At 42.0% G+C, this 21,417-nt stretch overlaps 4 protein-coding genes and 1 pseudogene across 4 annotated transcripts; 4 read left to right on the top strand and 1 right to left on the bottom strand.

Annotated features, from left to right (window-relative positions):
* Nucleotides 1-239: 239 nt before the first annotated feature.
* On the top strand, nucleotides 240-3,372 carry LOC148908145 (uncharacterized). The gene is made up of 2 exons (XM_089035793.1): nucleotides 240-294; nucleotides 697-3,372. The coding sequence occupies exons 1-2, from the start codon at nucleotides 244-246 to the stop codon at nucleotides 3,370-3,372; spliced, it is 2,727 nt and encodes a 908-aa protein (XP_088891919.1). The 5' UTR covers nucleotides 240-243.
* Nucleotides 3,373-9,563: 6,191 nt separating this feature from the next.
* LOC148908144 (uncharacterized) lies at nucleotides 9,564-10,800 on the top strand (annotated as a pseudogene).
* Nucleotides 10,708-13,061, top strand: LOC148908143 (uncharacterized). Its single transcript, XM_089034749.1, has 2 exons — nucleotides 10,708-10,839; nucleotides 12,523-13,061. The coding sequence occupies exons 1-2, from the start codon at nucleotides 10,805-10,807 to the stop codon at nucleotides 12,911-12,913; spliced, it is 426 nt and encodes a 141-aa protein (XP_088890875.1). The 5' UTR covers nucleotides 10,708-10,804; the 3' UTR covers nucleotides 12,914-13,061.
* Nucleotides 11,260-12,492, top strand: LOC116293799 (uncharacterized). The gene has a single exon (XM_031701283.2). The coding sequence runs from the start codon at nucleotides 11,260-11,262 to the stop codon at nucleotides 12,490-12,492; it is 1,233 nt and encodes a 410-aa protein (XP_031557143.2).
* A 2,175-nt stretch (nucleotides 13,062-15,236) lies between the features above and the next one.
* LOC148908142 (uncharacterized) lies at nucleotides 15,237-21,002 on the bottom strand. The gene has a single exon (XM_089035791.1). The coding sequence runs from the start codon at nucleotides 21,000-21,002 to the stop codon at nucleotides 15,345-15,347; it is 5,658 nt and encodes a 1,885-aa protein (XP_088891917.1). The 3' UTR covers nucleotides 15,237-15,344.
* Nucleotides 21,003-21,417: the final 415 nt, after the last annotated feature.

Raw genomic sequence — 21,417 nt, 5'->3', positions numbered from 1 at the left:
TCTATTCTATTATATATTATATTAGTAATATCTTCATTTTAAGCGGATTTAAATAAATCATGCATTACGTGCGTACATGCCTAAGAACGGCCAATTTTAAGACCACATAACATCCGTACAGATTCAGGTACTGATAGATAAACTTTTGTTATATGGATTTGGAAAAGAATCCAATCATTGATTGTTCATGTATCAATTATTTTTGAATACTAAACCAGATTATTTTAATCATTAGATCAATATATGACATCAGGATCAGTCGCGGCATCGGACGACTCTTCAAGCGAAGAAGAGGTTTGTTATACAATGAAACACCTTCGCCCATGTTGCTATTTAGCAAATTATTTACAAAGTGAATTAAAAATAACATAATCAAAACGGAAACAATTTGCAAAATGGAAGTTTCGCTCTGTTACTTGCGAAACGGTTATTTTTAAGTGAATGTACACAAATTAGTAAAAACTCTTGTTCCGAAAATCGGACGAAAATCTTGATTTGTGTCATATACAAGCTTTCAGTCATTAGACAATTTTCGAAGGCTTCATTGAAAACGTCAGTTCATTTTTGCCTCAGTGATGACTTTCTACATCCAGTTCTGAGATTAACATTCGATAATTTTGGCTTATTCAACATTCATGAAACTAAACTAAACGGGCTGATAATAATAGAAAAAACATTTGTTTTACCTACTTTTAGGACGAGAGTGATGAGGACAAACATGATTCAGACTCGAATGCTGATGAAACGCCTGAACATTGGGATGAATTAAGTGAAGAAGATTTGCGCGATATCATTGATGAAGAAAATTCCGATGGCACTGTAAATCACGTCACGGAGGAGCAGTTTAGTATCAACAATAGGCAAAAATCACGCACATTTCTAACGTGGCTCCTATATTTTATTTTTCTTTGGCAATACTACAATCTTATCAGTGACAGAGGTATCGAAGGTCTTTTGAAGTACCTAAGTGCACTACTTTCCAAAGTAGGCGAAGGATTACCAGCAAATGCAGGATCTGACCTATTGATTTCCTTGGCTGGACTTATACCTGTAACAATGTATTCTCTGAGACGATATCTAGGTATAAACAGGGACAACTTTCAAAAATTTGTGGTTTGTGGAAAGTGCACAAAGTTATTTAAAGAGCAGGACTGTGTCAAGAAGGTAAATGGCAAATACCAAGCAAAACTTTGCGACAATGTACTTTTTCCACACTCTTCAAGACGAAAACCCTGCGGAGGCCAGCTAGTTAAAAAAGTTTTCCTGAATAATGGTTCAGTCAAATTTTACCCAATATATACTTATTGCTTTAGGAGTGTTATAGATTCGTTAGAGACGATATTGAAAAGACCAGGATTGAAGGAAAAATGTGAGGAATGGCGTGAACGAAATGTTAATGAAGATACATATGCAGACGTTATGGATGGAGACGTTTGGAAAACATTCCTAAAGTATAAAGGACGAGACTTTTTAAACCTTAAACACTCTTATGGTTTAATGCTGAACTGTGACTGGTTTCAGCCATTTAAGAGACGCAGTGGTTATTCTATAGGAGTTCTGTATTTGGCTTTGATTAACTTACCAAGAGCTGAACGTTTTAAGAAAGAGAACATAATATTGGTAGGAATAATACCTGCATTAAATAAGGAACCAGCAACGCTTATGCATTTTTTGAAACCTATGGTGGACGAGTTATTAGCTTTATGGAAAGGTGTAAAAGTCAATGCCCATGGTGCACCAGAAGGTGGAATAAAGATAAGAGCTGCTCTTCTCTGTTGTGCATCTGATATTCCTGCTGCTAGAAAATTATGCGGATTTCTATCACACGCTGCACACAAAGGATGTAGTCATTGCCTAAAAACCTTTCCTGGGGGTTTTGGAGAAAAGAAGGATTACAGCGGGTTTACAGATCGGGACAACTGGCCAAAAAGAACAGATGAGCAGCATAGACGAGATGCTCTTAAAACCACTAGATGTAAAAATAAGACTGCACAGAAACGAATGGAAAAAGAACTTGGAACAAGATACACCGAATTGTTACGACTTCCGTATTACGGTAGTATCACAATGTGTGTGATTGATCCGATGCACAATTTATTTCTGGGTACTGCTAAGCACCTTTTTAAACTCTGGAGCAATAACGAGCTTTTTTCAAGAGAGAATATTATTGAAATCGAGCGACGTATACAAAACATTAATTCCACTTCTGATCTTGGTAGATTACCACATAAAATTACAACAAACTATGGTGGTTTTACAGCTTCTCAGTGGCAAAACTGGATTCTTTATTATTCTTTGTATTGTCTCGAAGGAATTCTCCCAGAAGAACATTTGAACTGTTTACAAACTTTTGTAATCGCCTGTCGGCTACTGTGCAAGACCTCTATTTCGAAGACTGATATCTTTTTAGCTGATAGAAAACTACTAGACTTTGCAATAAAATTTGAAAATCTTTATGGAAGAGAAGCCGTTACTCCGAATATTCATCTACATATGCATTTAAAGAAATGTGTTGAAAACTATGGAAGTGTGTTTGGTTTTTGGTGTTTCAGCTTTGAGCGTTATAACGGATTGTTAGGCAACTTTCACACCAATAACAGGTTCATTGAATCACAATTAATGAGGAAGTTTATTTGCATGAGCAGCGCTGCAGACTTGCAGTATACATTGCCGAAAGAGTACAGCGAAGTTTTCTTTCCATTTTGCAAAGCTCTTCTGAGGGATGCTATAGTGGATAATATTCAGGAGGAAATTAATCAAGATAGACTTTCTAAATTTAAAATCGCAATACGAGGATCAATAGAAAGCCTTACAGATGTGTGGACAGATTTTAGTGACGTAGCATTGCCAAATAGCTTCGTGATCTCTTCGTTTGACAACGACGACTTATTCAACCTAAAAGAAATGTATAGGAAACTTTATCCAACAGTGAATTTTGACCGTCAGCGAGTGAACCGAGCCTTTAGAAAGTATAAGTCAGTTACAGTATTCGACGAAAGACTAGGTTCAAGATTTAACACACGTCTTGATTCTTCAGGAAAGATCATGGCCTCATGGGCAGGTAATGGTGGAATAATTGAGGCAACTGGCAGACCTGGCTTTGTTTTGTTTTATTTGTGCCATACTATTGTGATCAATGGAGATCAATTAACTCATATTCTTGCAGCCGTTCAATGGTACCAAAAGAATAATCATATCACATCATATCGCAATCCATTAAGTGTTTGGGAAGCAAAACATTTTGAGGAACCAGGGCCAGCAACATTCATTCCAGTTCCGAGAATAAGCTCAAGGTTTGTCTACGGAGAACACAGAAGCGAAAACCAACATGTAATCGTTGTCTCACCCCTGATTAGACACATGTTTCAGTAATAAAAATTATTCAAAAAGATACAAAATAAATGTTTTATTCATTAATTTATTATTCAGTCTTTCTTTCTTTCTTTCTTTCTTTCTTTCTTTCTTTCACAAACTGATCCATGCCTCAGAACACTTTGTTTAATTTTAAACATACTTGATTTACGTTAATCCAAAGGTGCAAGAGCGGATTGTTATAAGCCGCTTGCTTCGCTTTTTCGGGAACTAATTTAGTTGGAAATTATTTTTCAATGTTCAGTAAATCAAATCAAAATTAAAGAAATAGAACCTCTGATGCTTTTTTATGGTATATACTATCACTTCATTTGTTCTTCTTTTTCGAATAAAGGTGAAGACCTAGCATTTGATAAATATTGCACCGAACTTCAAATCCTACACCACTGAACATATTTTTGAAATAGCTGCAAATTATATCTGTCAAAATTTGTAATTTCTCTTGCAAAAATATAACCCTTTCCTCGAAATCTAATATAAAGAAAAACTTAATTAAATGGCAATGACACAAAATAATGTGTTTTAAGTTGTAGTTCGCATAAACGAAGTTAAAAAGACAAACTCAAATAGGACGAAACAGCGCTGCTGTTCACCAAATACTGGCTATTTCTGCATGGCTTTTTGGCAAGCCGTTTTAGTTTCTGCCTAGTATGATTCAGTTATTCAAAATATTTTATGATTTTCACTTTAGCTGATTAGATCTTACATAGATCCTTCGTAGACCTTCTGCATTTTCTTGCACGATATCGATCCATGCATATTTTATATTTACATTTAACTGTTACATTTTTTCTAAGTGTTCACAATTATATTCAATTTCCGTGTGCCTTAAATGGAACGGAAACATGTAGCAATGTGTATACGGCGTTGTTTCCCTTAAACGCTTAACGGAAATGTGAAGGAGGACTGGCTTTCAGAAAAGTGGATTTCCGTACCCGTAAATTTGACGGAAATTCCAAACTATCAAATTTCCGACAATATTTCCGATTTCGGAAATCTGTAATTTCGCACTGTGTTGGTGGAACGGCGGCGGCTGGTTGCCGAAATCAATACCATGGAGGAACAAATCCGGCAAAGAGATCAGGCTATTGAAGACCTGGAGGAGCAAATAGAGCGGCAGCAAGAAGTAGTTGCGGACCAAACTCGTACCGAAGAGGAAAGGGAGGCTGCCCAAAGGGAAACAGAAGATCTAGAGGTGCGCCTTGCGGAATTACGGGCGCAAAAGGAAAACCTGGAAAAGGAGCTGGGGCTTACCACCAAGGAAAAGGTAAAAAGAGCCCTTTTGAAGTATGGCGTTCCACTGGCATTTGCGGTCGCTATTAGCACCGTAGTAGGAGTTATCCTATCCACGCTTAAGGCTACGGGCGCGGGCGTAAAGAAATTAGGCAGTGGGCTAACGGACTTGGGAAAAAAGATGGCAGCCGGTCTTCCTGGGCTGCTGGGTTCGGTCGTTTCCTTGGCACTTAGGGCCGGCGGCGAACTGTTAAAGTTCGTGGGCAACAACATTTGGATCTTGGTCGTCGCTATTGGAGTGGTACTCCTGAAGAAGATGAAGGGTTGATCTTATCCTTGTGTATTACTGGTGGCTTATCGTCGTCAGGCATCCGAGGCGTTCTCGACTGGGGATAAGTAAAGATAGTATTCACGCCGCCTTGATAATGCGGAACTAGCGGCAGCACGCTCATGGTGCTAATGGACTTATGATTCCAAGTAGCATCCGTTGGAGGATCTTTTGACGGGGCGGCATTTATCCGAAGGTAGGCAACGTCGTTGGGAAGAACCTGAAGCTTCGCATATTGACAATTGGCTATCATGTGAAAAGTTACCGGCGTTAAGTCTTCTGTGCTTAACGGTGGGGGCTCCGACGAGAAATGAGCTGGGTTCCTATTATTATCTTTTTTTCTGTAGGGTAGTAATGGGTGGTTATCCTCATCGACAATCCTAAACCCGACATTACACGAATACCCCGTCGAAATGCTAATGGTACACATGATCAATCCCAGGCCCCCAACCTTCACCCACAGCCCGCTGTCATGCCAATGCTGTTCTAAGTAGTCCTTCTCCTCCAAAATATGTAGAAACCAATCTTCCTTCGCGTGTGGGTTTATATATTTCAAGAATCAAAGATCCTCCTAAAGACTAATCACCGTTAAAGTGCTAATGGTCTTGTGATTATAAACCGTATCTCTCTGATTTCCTATACTATTTATGCAAACGCTCCCGGTGTCATCTACGCGCATTTGCAGCTTTACCTTCCCATGGCAATCGGCGACCATGTGGAAAGTCCAAACCGAGATGTTTTCGGCGCTGGCTGGGTTGGGCTCTACGGAGAAATGCGCAGGCTCCCTGTTGTTTGTCTTATTTCCCATAGGCTGCAGTACGCCATTCTCATCCAGGAACCTAAAGCCCACGTTGGCGTGACTACTCGTGCCAATGCAAATACTACAAAGGATTAACTTCTTTCCCGAGTAGTTCAAATTCACGGACATGCCCGTGACATCAACCCAAGATGCCTGGTTGTATTTTTTCTCGCCTGTGTAAATCGTATAAACACAATCTACTCCAGCTACGTAGGGGTTGTTCATCGCCATATATAATAACTCAGACCAACGCCTGCGGCGGCTAAGCCGGCTTTTAGTAAGTTATGGTCATATTCCTCAGGTATCGCAGGCATAACCTTCTTTGATGGTTTCTTAACTACGGGTAGCTTCGTTTCGTGTGACTTTTTTGGCTTCTCTACGAAGTGAGGAATGTTCCTAAGAGTGTCAGAGTTCACGTCGTTCACCCCAAACTTCATATCCTTAGTAGCTCGTTGAAGTTTGTTGTTGTATCCTACTACAGAACCAGTATTTATAGATAAATTACTAGGCATTAACCAACAACCCGGGGCTACTGCATAGTCCAACCTCGCCTTAGAATTTTGTATAACTAGTTGGTAACGCTGTACGCCCTTGCTAATGTCGCCCTCCAAGATCGAACTTTCGAATAAGACCAAGGCTTCGGCTCGCGTCTCTTCTGCGGCGCCGGTATTTCCAATTATATTTGATCGGGTATTTACCTGAGCTCCAAGGATAGAATACACGTAAGCTTCTATGCTGCGGTTCAAACGGGCAAGGCCGGCTCTAGTTAGTCCTTTACCTTCTGGGGGTATGAAATTAAGATATTGCTTCGTTTGCTCGTCGTTGGTAATCTTAATAATCAGTGGATTGGCCCCTGCATACTTACCACCCTCGTCTTTGAACAGAGGTCCGTCTCTGACTTCCTTAGTGGTCTTGGCATTTGGTTCAAAGAAGGTGCTACTGTCGTGAGTTTCTTTATGATACCCAGTGTTCCATCGTAGATTCAATGCATGAACTTCCTTATCACTTAGCTCGTGTCCACCAATCCCCCAATAAGCCCAAATATGCCCCAAGCCATTGTTAGCACCGACAGTGCATCTAAAATACTTCCCTACAACACCGAACTCCTTACAAAGCCTGTTATAGGCTGGAACGTTGTATTTATTATCTCTTGGATAAAACGTGGCATCTCCTGGCAGCGCAATAACACCCATTTCATGCAGTATTCTTCTAACCGTGAAGTGAAAATGAAACATAAATATTGAATTTACCATCAAGTTTGCACTTACACCACAGCCGCTAGTGGCACACCAAACCGCAAAGTTTAGTTGCTGCGGCCAATAACGCATGTTAGGACCACTTAACCATTCATGAGATTCCTTAGCGGTGGTATGAACAATTGGAACGTTTTTGAAGATATCTCGCACCTTTAACGGAAAGGAATGGTTGTTAGAGATCCGCATGTTCAACGTTAGGTCCAAGCTTGGATGTTCATTAAACGTAACTGCGGGTATCGGATAAGTACTGGTACCAAGCAATAATTCCTTTGACCAACCTTGCACGGGTTTAGGCTTAGGATGCTTCAGCTGAGGCGTAGGTTTCAAATCCTCATTGCTGTACATCCTGGAACCGTTAAAGTAAATCCCATCGGGTCTTCTTTCGAACTTACTAGGGTCGGCATGCGGAAACATCTTCCTGAAGGCCCTCCAATTCCAGTAATCCCTGTTGTCGTGATGTGGCTGCTCCTCAATATCATTCCCAAAAGCGTTGTACTTTAGTATAAATTATGGATGTTACACCATCAGCACCTCAGTTGTACCCAGATGTTCCCAATTATCACACTACGGCACCAATAACGGAACCTAACGAAATGAATGCCGAAAACTTCAGGCTCAATAAAGCAAATTTAATCCTGGCTTACTTGGAAGGGCAGGCAAAACACTACGAAAAAGTTAGGAAGAAATACGTCAGAGCCCGGAGTACGCTACATAAGATTGCGATAACTTCAGGGTCCATATCTGTTGTGTTAACGGGCTCCGGCGTTGCTACTTCGCTTACTGGGCCGGGAATAATTGTTGGAGTTCCTTTGGCCGGCGTTGGGGCAGCCTGTGGTATTATTTCGGCTGTTGCTACGGGTATTATGAAACAGTTGTCAAGCAAAATATCCAAGCATGACACGACAATAGCTCTGTCAAGGGCTAAAGTAAATACTATTACCGATCTTGTCTCAAAGGCTTTGCGTGACAGAAAGATAGACGACGTAGAATTCTCGCTTATTTTGGCCGAAGAAGACAAATACGAGAAATTAAAGTCGGATATAAGGAATAAAAAAACAGTCGTAAAAGATCTTTCCGAGGAATGTCGCAAAAAGATTTACCAAGAAGCGAAAGAAGAGCTTCAAAGAAAGCTTGCTCAGTAAACATCTGCTTTGAAAAAAGCGTGACAGGATTCTATTTACATATCGAACGCCGGCTGTCTGGTTCATATGCAAATTAAATATAATAATTTTCACATACATAAGCGTCCAGATGTGTCTGGCGTTCGCTTGTGATCGTGGACTTTGGAGCTGGGGAGGCCTAAAGTCCCGAGTTCGAGCCTCGCTGTAGATGCATTTGGACCGGTTGCTGTGAGTGAAAAAAAAGCCTCCCCCACTCACAGCAACCGTGGGGGGAGGGGTAGAAAGTGCGATTCAACCCCGCGATGGGGGGTTTCGCGAGGAAAAGTTGGAAAAGTCAGGGGGTGTCTCGGGACGCTGTCCGGAGTTCACCCTCTGGTGGGTCGTAAGAAAGATATATGTGTATGTACCAGAGGGCCTCTGGCGCGGGATGAAATAAGCCTCGTAAGCCCAAAATGCAAAAAACCCCACTGGGGATAGCTTGGTGTTCTGCGCGATGCATTCCCCAGTGGGGTTTCTGGCAAAATAAACGCCAGTTTTGCATTTTTATTTTCTCGGAATCCATCCTAACAGGGGGTGGTTGGGGTCTATTTTGTAAAATATTTCGTAAATTACGTCAGGGTAATAAGGAATATCCTTATCCAGCCAACAAAACATCCACTCGGCTCTGCTCATATCAGAAACCTCAGGAATAGACTTACCGGTAATTTCAGACAAAAGATATGGAATAGCTTTGTAATATTTCCCTAGCTTTCATTTTTTCAATGTCTTCCGTAGACTTTGTGGGGTTGGCTCTTCTAAATGGTCTATGATTTTCTTCTTTACTTCGTTGTCTAAATATACCGGTCGATAACCTTGGATATGACTCATCCAGTCCCTAAAGTATTTTATTCTCTTATAAGGTGTTTTCTTACGACCTCCATTGGCGTAATATTGCTCTCTGGTAGCATTTGGTACGGCATTACGAATATTCTTACCACACTCGTAACACTGTGCTGACTTGTCGTCTTCTATTCGCATTTTCTTACCACAACAAATATACGTATTTGGTTTAGTGGGTTTAAACTTGGGTTTCAAGCACTTTACACAGAAATCATAAGCGAACTCTTTACAATCTTCGCACTCCATATATAGACTAACATATTTAACTACATAAACACGGGATGCGGATAATCGCGGTACGAATCGAGGAATTCACTTTAGACGGGTAATCCTCCGGTGGTCGTTGCGCTGGAACCCCCATCCCCTATACTACTGGTGATAGTATCTTCTTCTGTACTCTTTCGGCAATAGCAGACTCCTCCATCATTCTTCATTTGAGGTAGGGCTGCCATGTGACATTCTATTCTGTCACCGCACTGAGGGCTCACGTGAGATAGCATTGCGCCTGCGCGACGTCAGTGTATTGCCGCCTTCACAAGCGATCAGTTAGGAGTTTTTGAGGGGGAATAATTTGCCTCTCAAAATGCCCGATAACAGCACAAAAATCGACCCTAATGACCAAAAGCGGAGCAAAGAAGTTTCTACGAAGAAAAGGAAGCAGAGAATCGAAGAGGACTCCCCGGCTAAAGAGCATATCGAAGTCCAGGTAGTGGAGAAGGACAATGGCGCCAAAATTGGTGTCCATACAAATCCGGTTGACAACTCAGAAAAACAGCTCCTCTCAGATGTAATGCATGAAGGGTTTGCTCAGCTTTCCACGAAAATGGCTAATGCCATTTCGGAGGCTTTTCAGACACTGAGAGGAGAGCTAGAAGTCGTCCACTACGATAATGAGGAGCCAGAAGATCCAAACATTACAGACAATGAGGACGAGGAACCCCCCGCGAAGAAGCGCTGTGAAAAGGTCAGCGACGATAATAGTATGGACGTTGATACGTCTTTGGGTAATTTAATCGGTAGATCCACCAAAAACAAACCAGCCTCTAATGAGGAAAAGAGTGAAGTGCTTAATAGCCTCAAACAAGAACTTCAGAAAGAGGAAACAGGTCCTGATGTGGACACTGAACTCGCGAGCATAATAAACTCTCTGATTAAAGACGGGCTGACGGAGGAAAAACTCCAGGAAAAAATGAACAAGTACTATCGCCCAGCTAACTGTCAACACGTGGCCAAAGTAAGAGTAAATCAGGCAGTCTAGGATAATTTGAGCCCAACTGTACGCTCTCAAGACGTAAAATTGCAGAAAGTGCAGACGTCTCTATTCAAAGGCATGTGCGCCTTGACAACCATGATAGATAAACTGCTCGCCAAGCTGTCTTCGATTCCCTCGGGAAACGAATTACTCCAACGAGCTACTGACGCCTTTGCTCTCGTTGCCAATGCAAATATAGAGCTTAATCAGAGGCGAAGAGAACAAATTAAGCCCGACCTACACAATGATTATAAACATCTCTGTTCAGCTAATTCATCTCTCCATATAACCGACCAGCTATTTGGAGATGATTTAGCGAAGGAGGTAAAAGACCTGACCGAAGTGAATCGTGTTGGTAAGAAAGTTACAACCACTACTGCGGGCTCCTCTACGTCTACGAGGCCACGTTATTACTCCAGAGACTCCAGAAACTACAACAACTACGGTTCGAGGGGACGTGGAGGTCGAAATAGGAGGTCTTTTTTAGGCTGGCGAAACGGCGAGCGACAGCCGTACAACCAAAACCAGAAGAGATTCAGACAGGACAAATCGAAATAAAGACCGATGGTCCTCCATTTGTTAATACTGTTGATGTTGAGGTAAGAAATCGTTCACTATTACAAGTGTCTAATGACAGAATAGGGGGACGAGTGAAACAGTTTTCTGACCAGTGGCAGTGCATAACCTCAGATATGTTCATCCTTGATAGCATTAAGGGCTATAAAATAGAATTCTCTGAAATCCCAGAGCAAGAATACATACCAAAGGAGATAAATTTTACTCCTAGAGAACAAAAAATTATTGAGGGAGAAATTAATAAGCTCCTAAAGAAGGGTGTGATAACAGAAACAACCCACTGCCCTGGAGAATACATTTCTACTATTTTTATAAGGCCAAAAAAGGATGGCAGCCACAGGCTGATCCTCAATTTGAAAAACCTGAATGACCATGTAGAATATCATCATTTTAAGATGGACACATTGCAATCAACTGTAATATTAATGAAACAAAATTGCTATATGGCATCTGTAGATTTGCGAGATGCCTACTATTCAGTGCCCATACATGTGGAACACCAAAAATATCTGAAATTCTACTGGAATGGAAAGCTGTTTCAATTTGTCTGTTTGCCCAATGGCCTTTCCTGTGCCCCTAGATTGTTTACAAAGATCTTAAAACCAATTTATGCAACCCTTAGACAAAAAGGGCACTTGAGTGTAGGATATATTGATGACTCCTACCTACAGGGGGAAACAGTAGAAGATTGCAAGGCTAACATTGCTAACACATGTGATTTATTTACTAAGTTAGGGTTTATTGTTCACTCAACTAAATCAGTATTAGAACCAACACAGGTTTTGATATTTCTGGGATTTACCCTTAACTCTGTGACAATGACAGTGAGTTTAACCCCTGAAAAGATCATCAACATTGAGAATAAGTGCCTCAGATTGCTAAGTAGTGAGAACATCACTATTCAAGAGCTAGCAGAAGTTATTGGTCTGTTGGTATCTAGTTTTCCTGGGGTTTTGCATGGCCCTCTTTTTTATAGAAACCTTGAATCTGATAAGACTAAAGCCCTTAAGGAGAACAAAGGAAATTACCTGTGTCATTTAAAGTTATCAGATGAAAGTAAGCTAGAACTACAGTGGTGGTGTGACAACATAAGAAATGTGGATTACCCCATTTGTATACCTAATTCTGAGTGTAACAACATCATGTACACTGATGCATCCAACTTAGGGTGGGGTGCAGTAATGGGTTCTAACAGAACAGGAGGCAGGTGGAATGAGAGTGAGTCAAACAAACACATTAATTGCCTCGAGTTAACAGCTGTACTCTATGGTTTGAAATCTTTTTGTAGTAATCTACACTCAACACATATTCGCATTTATTCTGATAATACCACTACTGTTAACTATATTAACGCAATGGGGGGGACACACTCCATGGATTGTAATGGTGTTACAAAAGCCATTTGGCTGTTTTGCATGGAAAGGCAAATTTGGTTGTCATGTGCCCATATTCCAGGGAAAGACAATATACATGCAGACAAAGAGTCTAGAGTATTTAATGATAACAAGGAGTGGATGCTGTCCCCAAACATTTTTCAACAAATAACCAAAATATGGGGAGAGCCTTCTATTGATTTATTTGCGTCAAGACTAAACAAGCAAGTTCCTTGTTTTGTGTCTTGGAAACCTGATCCAGAGGCAAACTTTTGTGGATGCTTTCTCAATAAGTTGGAATAACCCCTTTTTCTATGCTTTCCCTCCATTTAGTTTAATATCTCGTTGCCTGCAGAAGATACAGATGGAGGAGTCCGAAGGCATCCTAATAGTCCCCATGTGTGCAACCCAACCATGGTATTCTCAGCTGTTAGACATGTTAACAGCTGTACCAAGGACTCTACCAAACCAAGTAAAAACTCTACAAATGCCAGGAAAGAAAGAAATAACACATCCACTTATCCAGAAAATGATACTGATGGCCTGCAGACTATCAGGAGATCCCTTGAAACACAGGGCATTTCTAAAAGAGCTGGAGACATCATACTGCAGTCCTGGAGGAAAGGGACCAAAAAACAGTATGACTCCTATATCAAGAGGTGGAACCACTATTGTTATAGGAAACAGATTGACTTCGTTAATCCCTCTATTGCCCAAGCATTAGACTTTTTAGTTGAGTTATATGAACAAGGCATTGGTTACAGCGGTATAAATACAGCAAGGTCAGCTCTCTCTTGTATTCTGAATCCTGTCAATGGTATTCCCTTTGGTACTCATCCTACTGTTACACGTTTCCTTAAAGGAGTATTTGAATCCAGACAGCAGCAGTAAGGGGGACTCGCGGAGGGGGTACCGGGAGACACGGGTATTACCCGCGCCAAACCCTATGCGTCGGCAGCGGGTATTACCCGAGCGGCGCGATAATTCCCTTACTGCTGCTGTGTTTACGAGAGTAGAAAAGGTAGCCGAAAATGGTTGCCGAAACAATGGGTAAAAATATACTCTTTTAACTGCTGCTGTGTTTGCGTTGTAAACAAAGGTTAAAACATTTGTCTCATATACGATGCACGAATGTAAAGAGTTTGTTTATGACTTCTGTGTAAAGTGCTTGAAACCCAAGTTTAAACCCACTAAGCCAAATAAGTATATTTGTTGTGGTAAGAAAATGCGAATAGAAGATGACACGTCAGCACAGTGTTACGAGTGTGGTAAGGAATATTCGTAATGCCGTACCAAATGCTACCAGAGAGCAGTATTACGCCAATGGAGGTCGTAAGAAGACCCCATACAAAAGAATAAAATACTTTAGGGACTGGATGAGTCATATCCAAGGTTTACACCCGGTATATTTAGATAACGAAGTAAAGAAGAAAATCATAGACCATTTAGAAGAGCCAACCCCACAAAGTCTACGGAAGACATTGAAAAAATTAAAACTAGGGAAATATTACAAAGCTATTCCCTATCTTTTGTCTGAAATTACCGGTAAGTCTATTCCTGAAGTTTCTGATATGATAAAAGCCGAGTGGATGTTTTGTCGGCTGGATAAGGATATTCCTTATTACCCTGACGTAATTTACGAAATATTTTACGAAATAGACCCCAACCACCCCCTGTTAGGATGGATTCCAAGAAGATAAAAATGCAAAACTGGCGTTGCCAGAAACCCCACTGGGAAATGCATCGCGCAGAACGCCAAGCTATCCCCAGTGGGGTTTTTTACATTTTGGGCTTACGAGGCTTATTTCATCCCGCGGCAGAGGCCCTCTAGTACACACATATATTTTTCTTGAATTGCATTTTTAATCTTTTTTTTACGGTTGCTGTAAGTGGGGGAGGCTTTTTTTTTCACTCACAGCAACCGGTCCAAATGTGTCTGCAGCGAGGCTTGAACTCGGGACTCTGGGCCTCCCCAGATCCAAAGTCCACGATCACAAGCGAACGCCAGACACACAGGACGCTTACGTATGTGAAAATTATTATATTTATGTCTTACACTCTAATTTGCATATTTTCTAGACTGTCGTTCAATATGTAAATAAAATCCTGTCACGCTCTTTTCAAAGCAGATGTTTACTGAGCGAGTTTTCTTTGAAGCTCTTCTTTTGCCTCCTGGTAGATCTTTTTGCGAGATTCCTCGGAAAGATCTTTTACGACTGTTTTTTGTTCCTTATGTCCGACTTTAATTTCTCGTACTTTTCCTCTTCGGCTAGAATGAGCGAGAATTCTACGTCGTCTATCTTTCTGTCACGCAAAGCCTTTGAGACAAGGTCAGTGATCGTATTTGCTTTAGCCCTTGACAGAGCTATTGTCGTGTCGTGTTTTGATATTTTGCTTGACAACTGTTTCATAATGCCCGTAGCAACAGCCGAAATATTACCACAGGCTGCCCCAACGCCGGCCAAAGGAACTCCAACGATTATTCCCGGCCCAGTAAGCGAAGTAGCAACGCCGGAGCCCGTTAACACAACAGATATGGATCCTGAAGTTATCGCAATCTTATGTAGCGTACTCCGTGCTCTGACGTATTTCTTCCTAACTTTTTCATAGTGTTTTGCCTGCCCTTCCAAGTAAGCCAGTACTAAGTTCGCTTTATTCAGACGAAAGGTTTCAGCATCCTTAGGAAGTTCAGGATAAAGTGGAGGTGCTGATGGTATAATATCCATTATATATACTAATGTACGACGCTTTTGGGAATGATATTGAGGAGCAGCCACATCATGACAACAGGGATTATGCCAACTGGAGGGCCTTTAGGAAGATGTTTCCGCATGCAGACCCTAGTAAGTTCGAAAGAAGGCCAGATGGTATTTACTTCAACGGCTCCAGGATGTACAGCAATGCGGACTTGGAGCCAAAGCATCCTAAGATTTTACAACCAAAACCCGAGCATAAAGAAAGGCAACCTAATTTCCCAAAGAATCTATTACTGACCACAGAGGATTACCCATTTTACGACTGTTGTGGAACTGACGACAGAAAACGCCTTTTACAACTCAACAACTTTACTTGAGACGTTGACTTCATTACAAACATGTCAGCACGAAATTCGATTCCTTAAGGGGTTACAATTTATTCCCCACCCGGGGAGGGTACTAATATCCTAGTCTCTTGGGGCTTCGTACCACTCGTCCTCCTTTCGTAACGTATTGGGCTGTAACATCTTCCCCACCTTGTCCACTCTGGGGGACAATATCAGATTCACTCTCACTTGAATTACGAGATTGTTCACAAGCCGTTTCCCCACCATTCGGAGAAAAGTCCCTTTCCTTGTACTCCTGTTGAAGACTTGATTCAACTTCTAGCTTGTGTAAACGCTGTACTGGTCTGTGTATAATGTTCTTCTCTGTTCGCACTGTCGCAGTTCTAACGAGACCATCTCGTCCGGGATGTACTTTTTCCACTCTTCCTAATGGCCACTTTAGACGACTAACGTTATCTTCAGAGACTAGCACTATGTCTCCCACTTGCACGGGGGGCTCTGTAGTCTTCCACTTGACTCTTGTCGTTAAATTATGCAGATACTCCTTCTCCCAACGCTTCCAGTAATGATTAAGCAATCTCTGTAAGTACAAATATCTTGTGACTGTTCCTTTTGTTGAACTCTCGAGGTCGTCTTTCGTAGGGCTTGGCAAACTTTCAAGTGCTCTTCCAATGGTTAGATGAGCGGGAGTGATTGGCGATAGATCTCTATGGTCATCACTTACTGCTGTCAATGGCCTGGAATTGATAACTGCCTCTACTTTTATAAGCAGGGTGTTAAGTTCACTGAAGCTAAGAAGTGCTTTACCCAAAACCTTGCGAAGTGGCTCCTTAACAGCTCTGCACATCCTTTCCCACCAACCACCTCTCCATGGCGAACGTTCAGTGATATATTTCCATGTTATTCCTTTGGACGACAATTCTGACTGAATACGGTCTTGGTCGAGCTTGCTCCACGTAGCGTTACTCTTCCTTGCAGGATTACCATAGAACTTTTGGATCTCCTTGCTTGCAGCCTTAAATGTCTTTGCATTATCCGACCATATCGTACTGCATAAACCTCGTCGGCTTGTCATACGGCTCAGCGCTTGTAAAAAATCGTCTGTTGTGAGACTGTTCGTCAATTCCAAATGGACCATACGCGAAGACGCACATGTAAACACGCACACGTAGGCTTTCTTGGTGCTTGTACCTTCCTTCACATACAATGGGCCTGCGAAGTCAATGCCGACATTTGTGAACGAGGGCGAGCATTGAACTCTCTCTTTGGGTAGTGGCCCCATCTTCTGTCCACAAGGTCCCACTCTAAGTTTCTGACAAGCAACACACTTTCTAATGATACCTTTCACCTCTCTTCTCCCTTGAGTGATCCAAACTTTGTTTCGTAAAGTCGACAGAACAGTCTCGGGCCCAGCATGCAACAGCTGGACGTGTAAATCTCTTACTAGTCTTTGTACAACGATATGTCCATGAGGTAAGATAATCTGATGCTTGTTCTCTTCAGGAAGGTCCGCAAACTGCAGTCGTCCTCCTACTCGTAAGACTTGATTCTTTTCGTCGTAGTATGGGTCAAGTCGAAGGAGACGGCTGCTACTTGTCAGCTGTTTGCCTTCTTTCAGTGTCTTGTAGTCTTCTGAATACACTTCCCTTTGAACAGTTCTATAGCAATACATCTCTGCTTGTTTCAACTCCTCGCTAGACAGTTCAGTCACAGTAGAAACAGTTTTTGCTTTGAACAATCTTACAGCCTTAAGAACGTAGGCTGTAACACGAATCAACTTCAACCACGTACTATAAAGGTTTGGATCCACTATCAGTACAGGTTTTGTTAGGACAGATGTACACGAATGTGTCGCTTTTCTCTCTTTCTTGCAGTCATCGGGTTCCTCTTTGGAAAAACTCTGAGCTGGATGCTCCTCTACAGGCGAGGTTAACCACTTGGGCCCGTTCCACCACAGTTCACTAGATTCAAGGTCGCCGCACGATAAACCACGTGTCAACAAGTCTGCCGGGTTCTCCTTACTGGGACAGTACTTCCAGTTCTCGGGGTCCCATGTTGACTGTATCTCTAAGACACGATTGGCAACGAAAGGCTTCCAGCTAGAACTCGGTCCTCTTATCCAATGTAGTGTTACCATGCTATCAGTCCAACATACAACACGGTTGGTCTTCACATCAAGTGATTCTACAACAAACTTCAACAGTCTAGCGTTAACTACTGCAGCTAAGAGTTCGAGTCTTGGTAGTGAAACTGTTTTAATAGGTGCGACTCTTGTCCTTGACATAACAAGATGTGCTGTTGCCTGCTCAGACTCATCCTTTACTACCATGTACACAGCAGCTCCATATGCCTTTGGGGAAGCATCCCCAAATCCATGCAATTCGACAGTTGATCTCGAGTTAAGGCCTTCGCCGAAACATCGAGGTATGGCGATGTTCGTAACTTGCTGTAGCTCGGTTTTCCATGAGGACCACTGGCTTTCAGTGTCTGAGTCTAGAGATTCATCCCATTCTAATCCTTTTCTCCACAGTTCCTGGAAGAGGATCTTAACTCTCACTGTGAACGGTGATATCAATCCAAGAGGATCGAAAATCCTTGAAGCATGGCTAAGCAAAGTTCTTTTCGTAGCGGGGGTGCGAGATGTGGCCACTTCCTTTGGGGGAATGAATCTGAAGCAATCTGACTTTAAGTCCCATGACACGCCAAGTGCTTTGAGGGACTCTTCTGATGCAAGGTCTACCATTGGCAACGGTGCTCTGTGTTCAGGCTGAATGTTGTCCATCACTTGTTGAGAATTGCTTGCCCACTTTGTGAGATTAAAACCACCACTCTTCATGATTTCAGTTAGTTCTTGAGTCAATGTTAGTGCAGCATCATCTGTTTCTGCACCTGTCAAGCAATCATCTACGTACATGTTTTCTAAAAGTTCCTTGGCAGCTCTTGGAACAGTTTCGAGATAGCCCGTAACGTGCGCATGAATTGTTGCGATAGCAAGGAACGGACTACAGTTCACGCCGAACGTAAGTCTATTCATTCTATAGACACGTGGTAATTCATCGGAGTTAAGCTCTCTCCACAAGTAACGATGCACGTCTTGATCTGGTTTTGCAAGTTTGATCTGCAGGAACATCTTTTCTACATCTGCGAGCAGACCAATCTTGTGAGTACGAAAGCGGGTAAGAACTGATGCTAGATTTGGTTGTAAGGCAGGACCAGGAAGTATACAGTCGTTCAGAGATACGCCTTGTTCGTCCTTCGCCGAGGCGTCGAACACGATTCTACATTTGGTTGTTGTTTTATCATTACGAAATACAGCGTGATGCGGTAAGTATCTAACGTTCGTGGACTGTTTCTCTTCGACGGGAACTTCCTCTGCGAATCCTTTCTCCGTATATTGGTCGATCGCATCAATGTAAGCCTTTGCCTTTACTGGGTCACGTTTCAGTCTTCTTTCAACTCCTTCCAATCGCTGCAGAGCTTGTTTGTAGTTGTCAGTCAGATTTGCATGGCTCGGTTTCCATGGTAGCCGCACTTCGTAGTTGGATCCATCAAACTTTAATTCGCGATTAAAGTCTTCAACTGCACATTCTTCTTCCTTGGAACGAACGGCACTCTCCTCCTTAGAAATTCCAATTGCTTCCAGTTCCCAGAATCTTTTCAAAGTCTGAGTAATTTCAGTGTTCTCTAAGACTGCTATCATAGAAGTAGTATTTTTGCTTGTCCCCTCTATTGGGCCTGTAAGCACCCAACCGAAAACTGACTCCACAGCTGTTGGCGAGTTTAGTGAATTTCCTCTTTCACAATTTCCAGTTACAAAGCTATAGTAAAAGTCGGCACCAATCAGCACATCTATCTCCACAGAATCACGTGGATAAGAATCTGCAAAGTTCAAGTTTTTCAGATGAACGTTCTCATGAAGATTCAAGTTTACAGGACCCAGTGGATTGCAGATCTTTGGGATCGTAAGAGCCTCCATCGTAACAGCTTCCGACGAATTTCCGTTGACCGCAGAGAGAGAAAACTTTACTCGTTGTAGTCTCTTTGCTTCACTTGTCTCACCACCCAACGTTGTGACACTTACTGACTCTGTTGGACCTTTAAGGCCGACTGCTTCTGCAATGGTCTTACGAACGTAAGATCGCTGACTTCCAGAATCTAGGAGTACACGTGCTACTAAACTTTGATCATTTGCATACAACTTGGCAATCGCTGTAGGTAACAAAGTTTCTGTTGGCTTCTTGAAGTCAGTTGTGGCAAATCCATTTAATGTAGCACCTGTAGGTGTCTGTGTTGAAGTACGTTGCTCGTGAAGTAAGTTATGATGACGTCGACCACAATCAGCTACAGAACATTTAGGCTGACGACACACCTTGGAGAAATGTTTAGCATGAGAAGGCTTCAAACAGTTATAGCACAGCTTGCTTGACTTGACTAGCTTCCATCTTTCCTCGACCGATTTTTTCTTAAACTCTGGACAGTCCCCTGACTCATGATTAGATTTGCAGAATACGCAGCAAGGTGTTACACTGGTTGCGTCACTAAACAGGGTAGATGCTGTGGTTAATCTGTCTTGTTTGACGTTTGCAGCAGGTTTTCGTTCAGCTTTAACTTTACCTTGACCGTGGATACCTGAAGTAGAAGTTGCTTGCTGGTTTCTTTCACCAGCTTCCTTTGAGACAAGTTGTCGGTTTAGGAACTTGAAGAATAATTCGAGATCAATCTCTTCATCTTTAATGTCTGCGAGCTCTAACTCCCATTTTTCTAGAAGCTGATGCGGAAGTTTACACTCAAACATTGGTAACAAGATACAAGCATGTGCCATTGGTTGTTCACCTAGAGCCTCTAGGGCCCTAGTCCTGTTCTTTAATGTGTCATGCAGGTCACGTAAGGCGCGTGCAGACATACTCGTCGTTGATTCCAAGTTGATAACTGACTTTATAAGCGATGAAATTACAATTCGTTTTCTACCATACCTGTGCTTTAATGCTTCTACTGCGGGCACATAATTCGCTCCAGTGACTTCGAATCCATCAACGGTTTGCAATGCATTAGCTTTCAGTACTGAGCGTAGATAAGTGAATTTCTGTATGTCCGGTAAGTCGTCGTTGTTATGTACAGCGGCTTCAAACTGATCCCAGAAGTTCTGGAATTTCAACAAATCACCACCGTACGTAGGTAATTCTAATTTGGGTAATTTTAGGTTTTGGGGGGTTTCTTTAGACGATACACTTTCAGCTGATTTACAAATTGCTGTTTCGATATACTCTTGAGCGATATCGATAGCTCTGTCTATTGCATTCAAAATTTCGTTGCAATTACGAAGTTCAACATCATCTTCAGCAGTGAGGGATACGAACTGCTCTCTTAAATCGAGACATGAAATACGACACTCATTCAATCTTTGCAATCTCATTTGCATTTTGATCTTATTTGTTGAACTTTTACTTAATTCGGTGACAGCAAGGGTTAGAGATTCGACATCTCCTTGCAATATCTTCAATTTACGTTTAAGTTGCTCGATTTCTTCTAAATGTGGCTCAACTTTCGTTAGAGCGGCGTTTTGTTTATTTTCTTTATGTGTCGGCAAAGAGTCTGCATCATTAATGTCGAGTGTTTTGTGTTGATACGATTTCAGAGAAAATTCATGTGTTTCTAACCTTTGGATTAAAGTTTTCTTCTTTCCACTCGTCGACAAACCCTCTGATTGCAAAATGGCACGGAGTTTTTCAACAGACATGCGACTAAAATAATCTTCTTCTTGATCGGCCATCATGGCGGCGAACACGTGTGACGACTGATGAATGTTGACCTTGGAATTTCGAACTTTAGTCAACCCACAGCTTTCAATCGCTTTACAAATTACTTCCTTTTAGTTTTACGATGCAAAATCCGGCTCGAAGGACCAAATGTTGTGGAACTGACGACAGAAAACGCCTTTTACAACTCAACAACTTTACTTGAGACGTTGACTTCATTACAAACATGTCAGCACGAAATTCGATTCCTTAAGGGGTTACAATTTATTCCCCACCCGGGGAGGGTACTAATATCCTAGTCTCTTGGGGCTTCGTACCACTCGTCCTCCTTTCGTAACGTATTGGGCTGTAACAACGACAACAAAGGTGGAGCGGATGACTTTGCTAAGATGGTTACCTCCTTAGAAATCCCCGTGGGTCCTGCGACTT

This window comes from Actinia tenebrosa, unplaced genomic scaffold, assembly GCF_029948245.1.
Source record: "Actinia tenebrosa isolate PJP-AT-01 unplaced genomic scaffold, QUT_ActTen_1.0 PGA_scaffold3__52_contigs__length_22856419, whole genome shotgun sequence".
Classification (NCBI taxonomy): domain Eukaryota; kingdom Metazoa; phylum Cnidaria; class Anthozoa; order Actiniaria; family Actiniidae; genus Actinia; species Actinia tenebrosa.
Note: the sequence above shows the minus strand (reverse complement) of the source record. Positions and strands in the feature narration are given on the sequence as shown.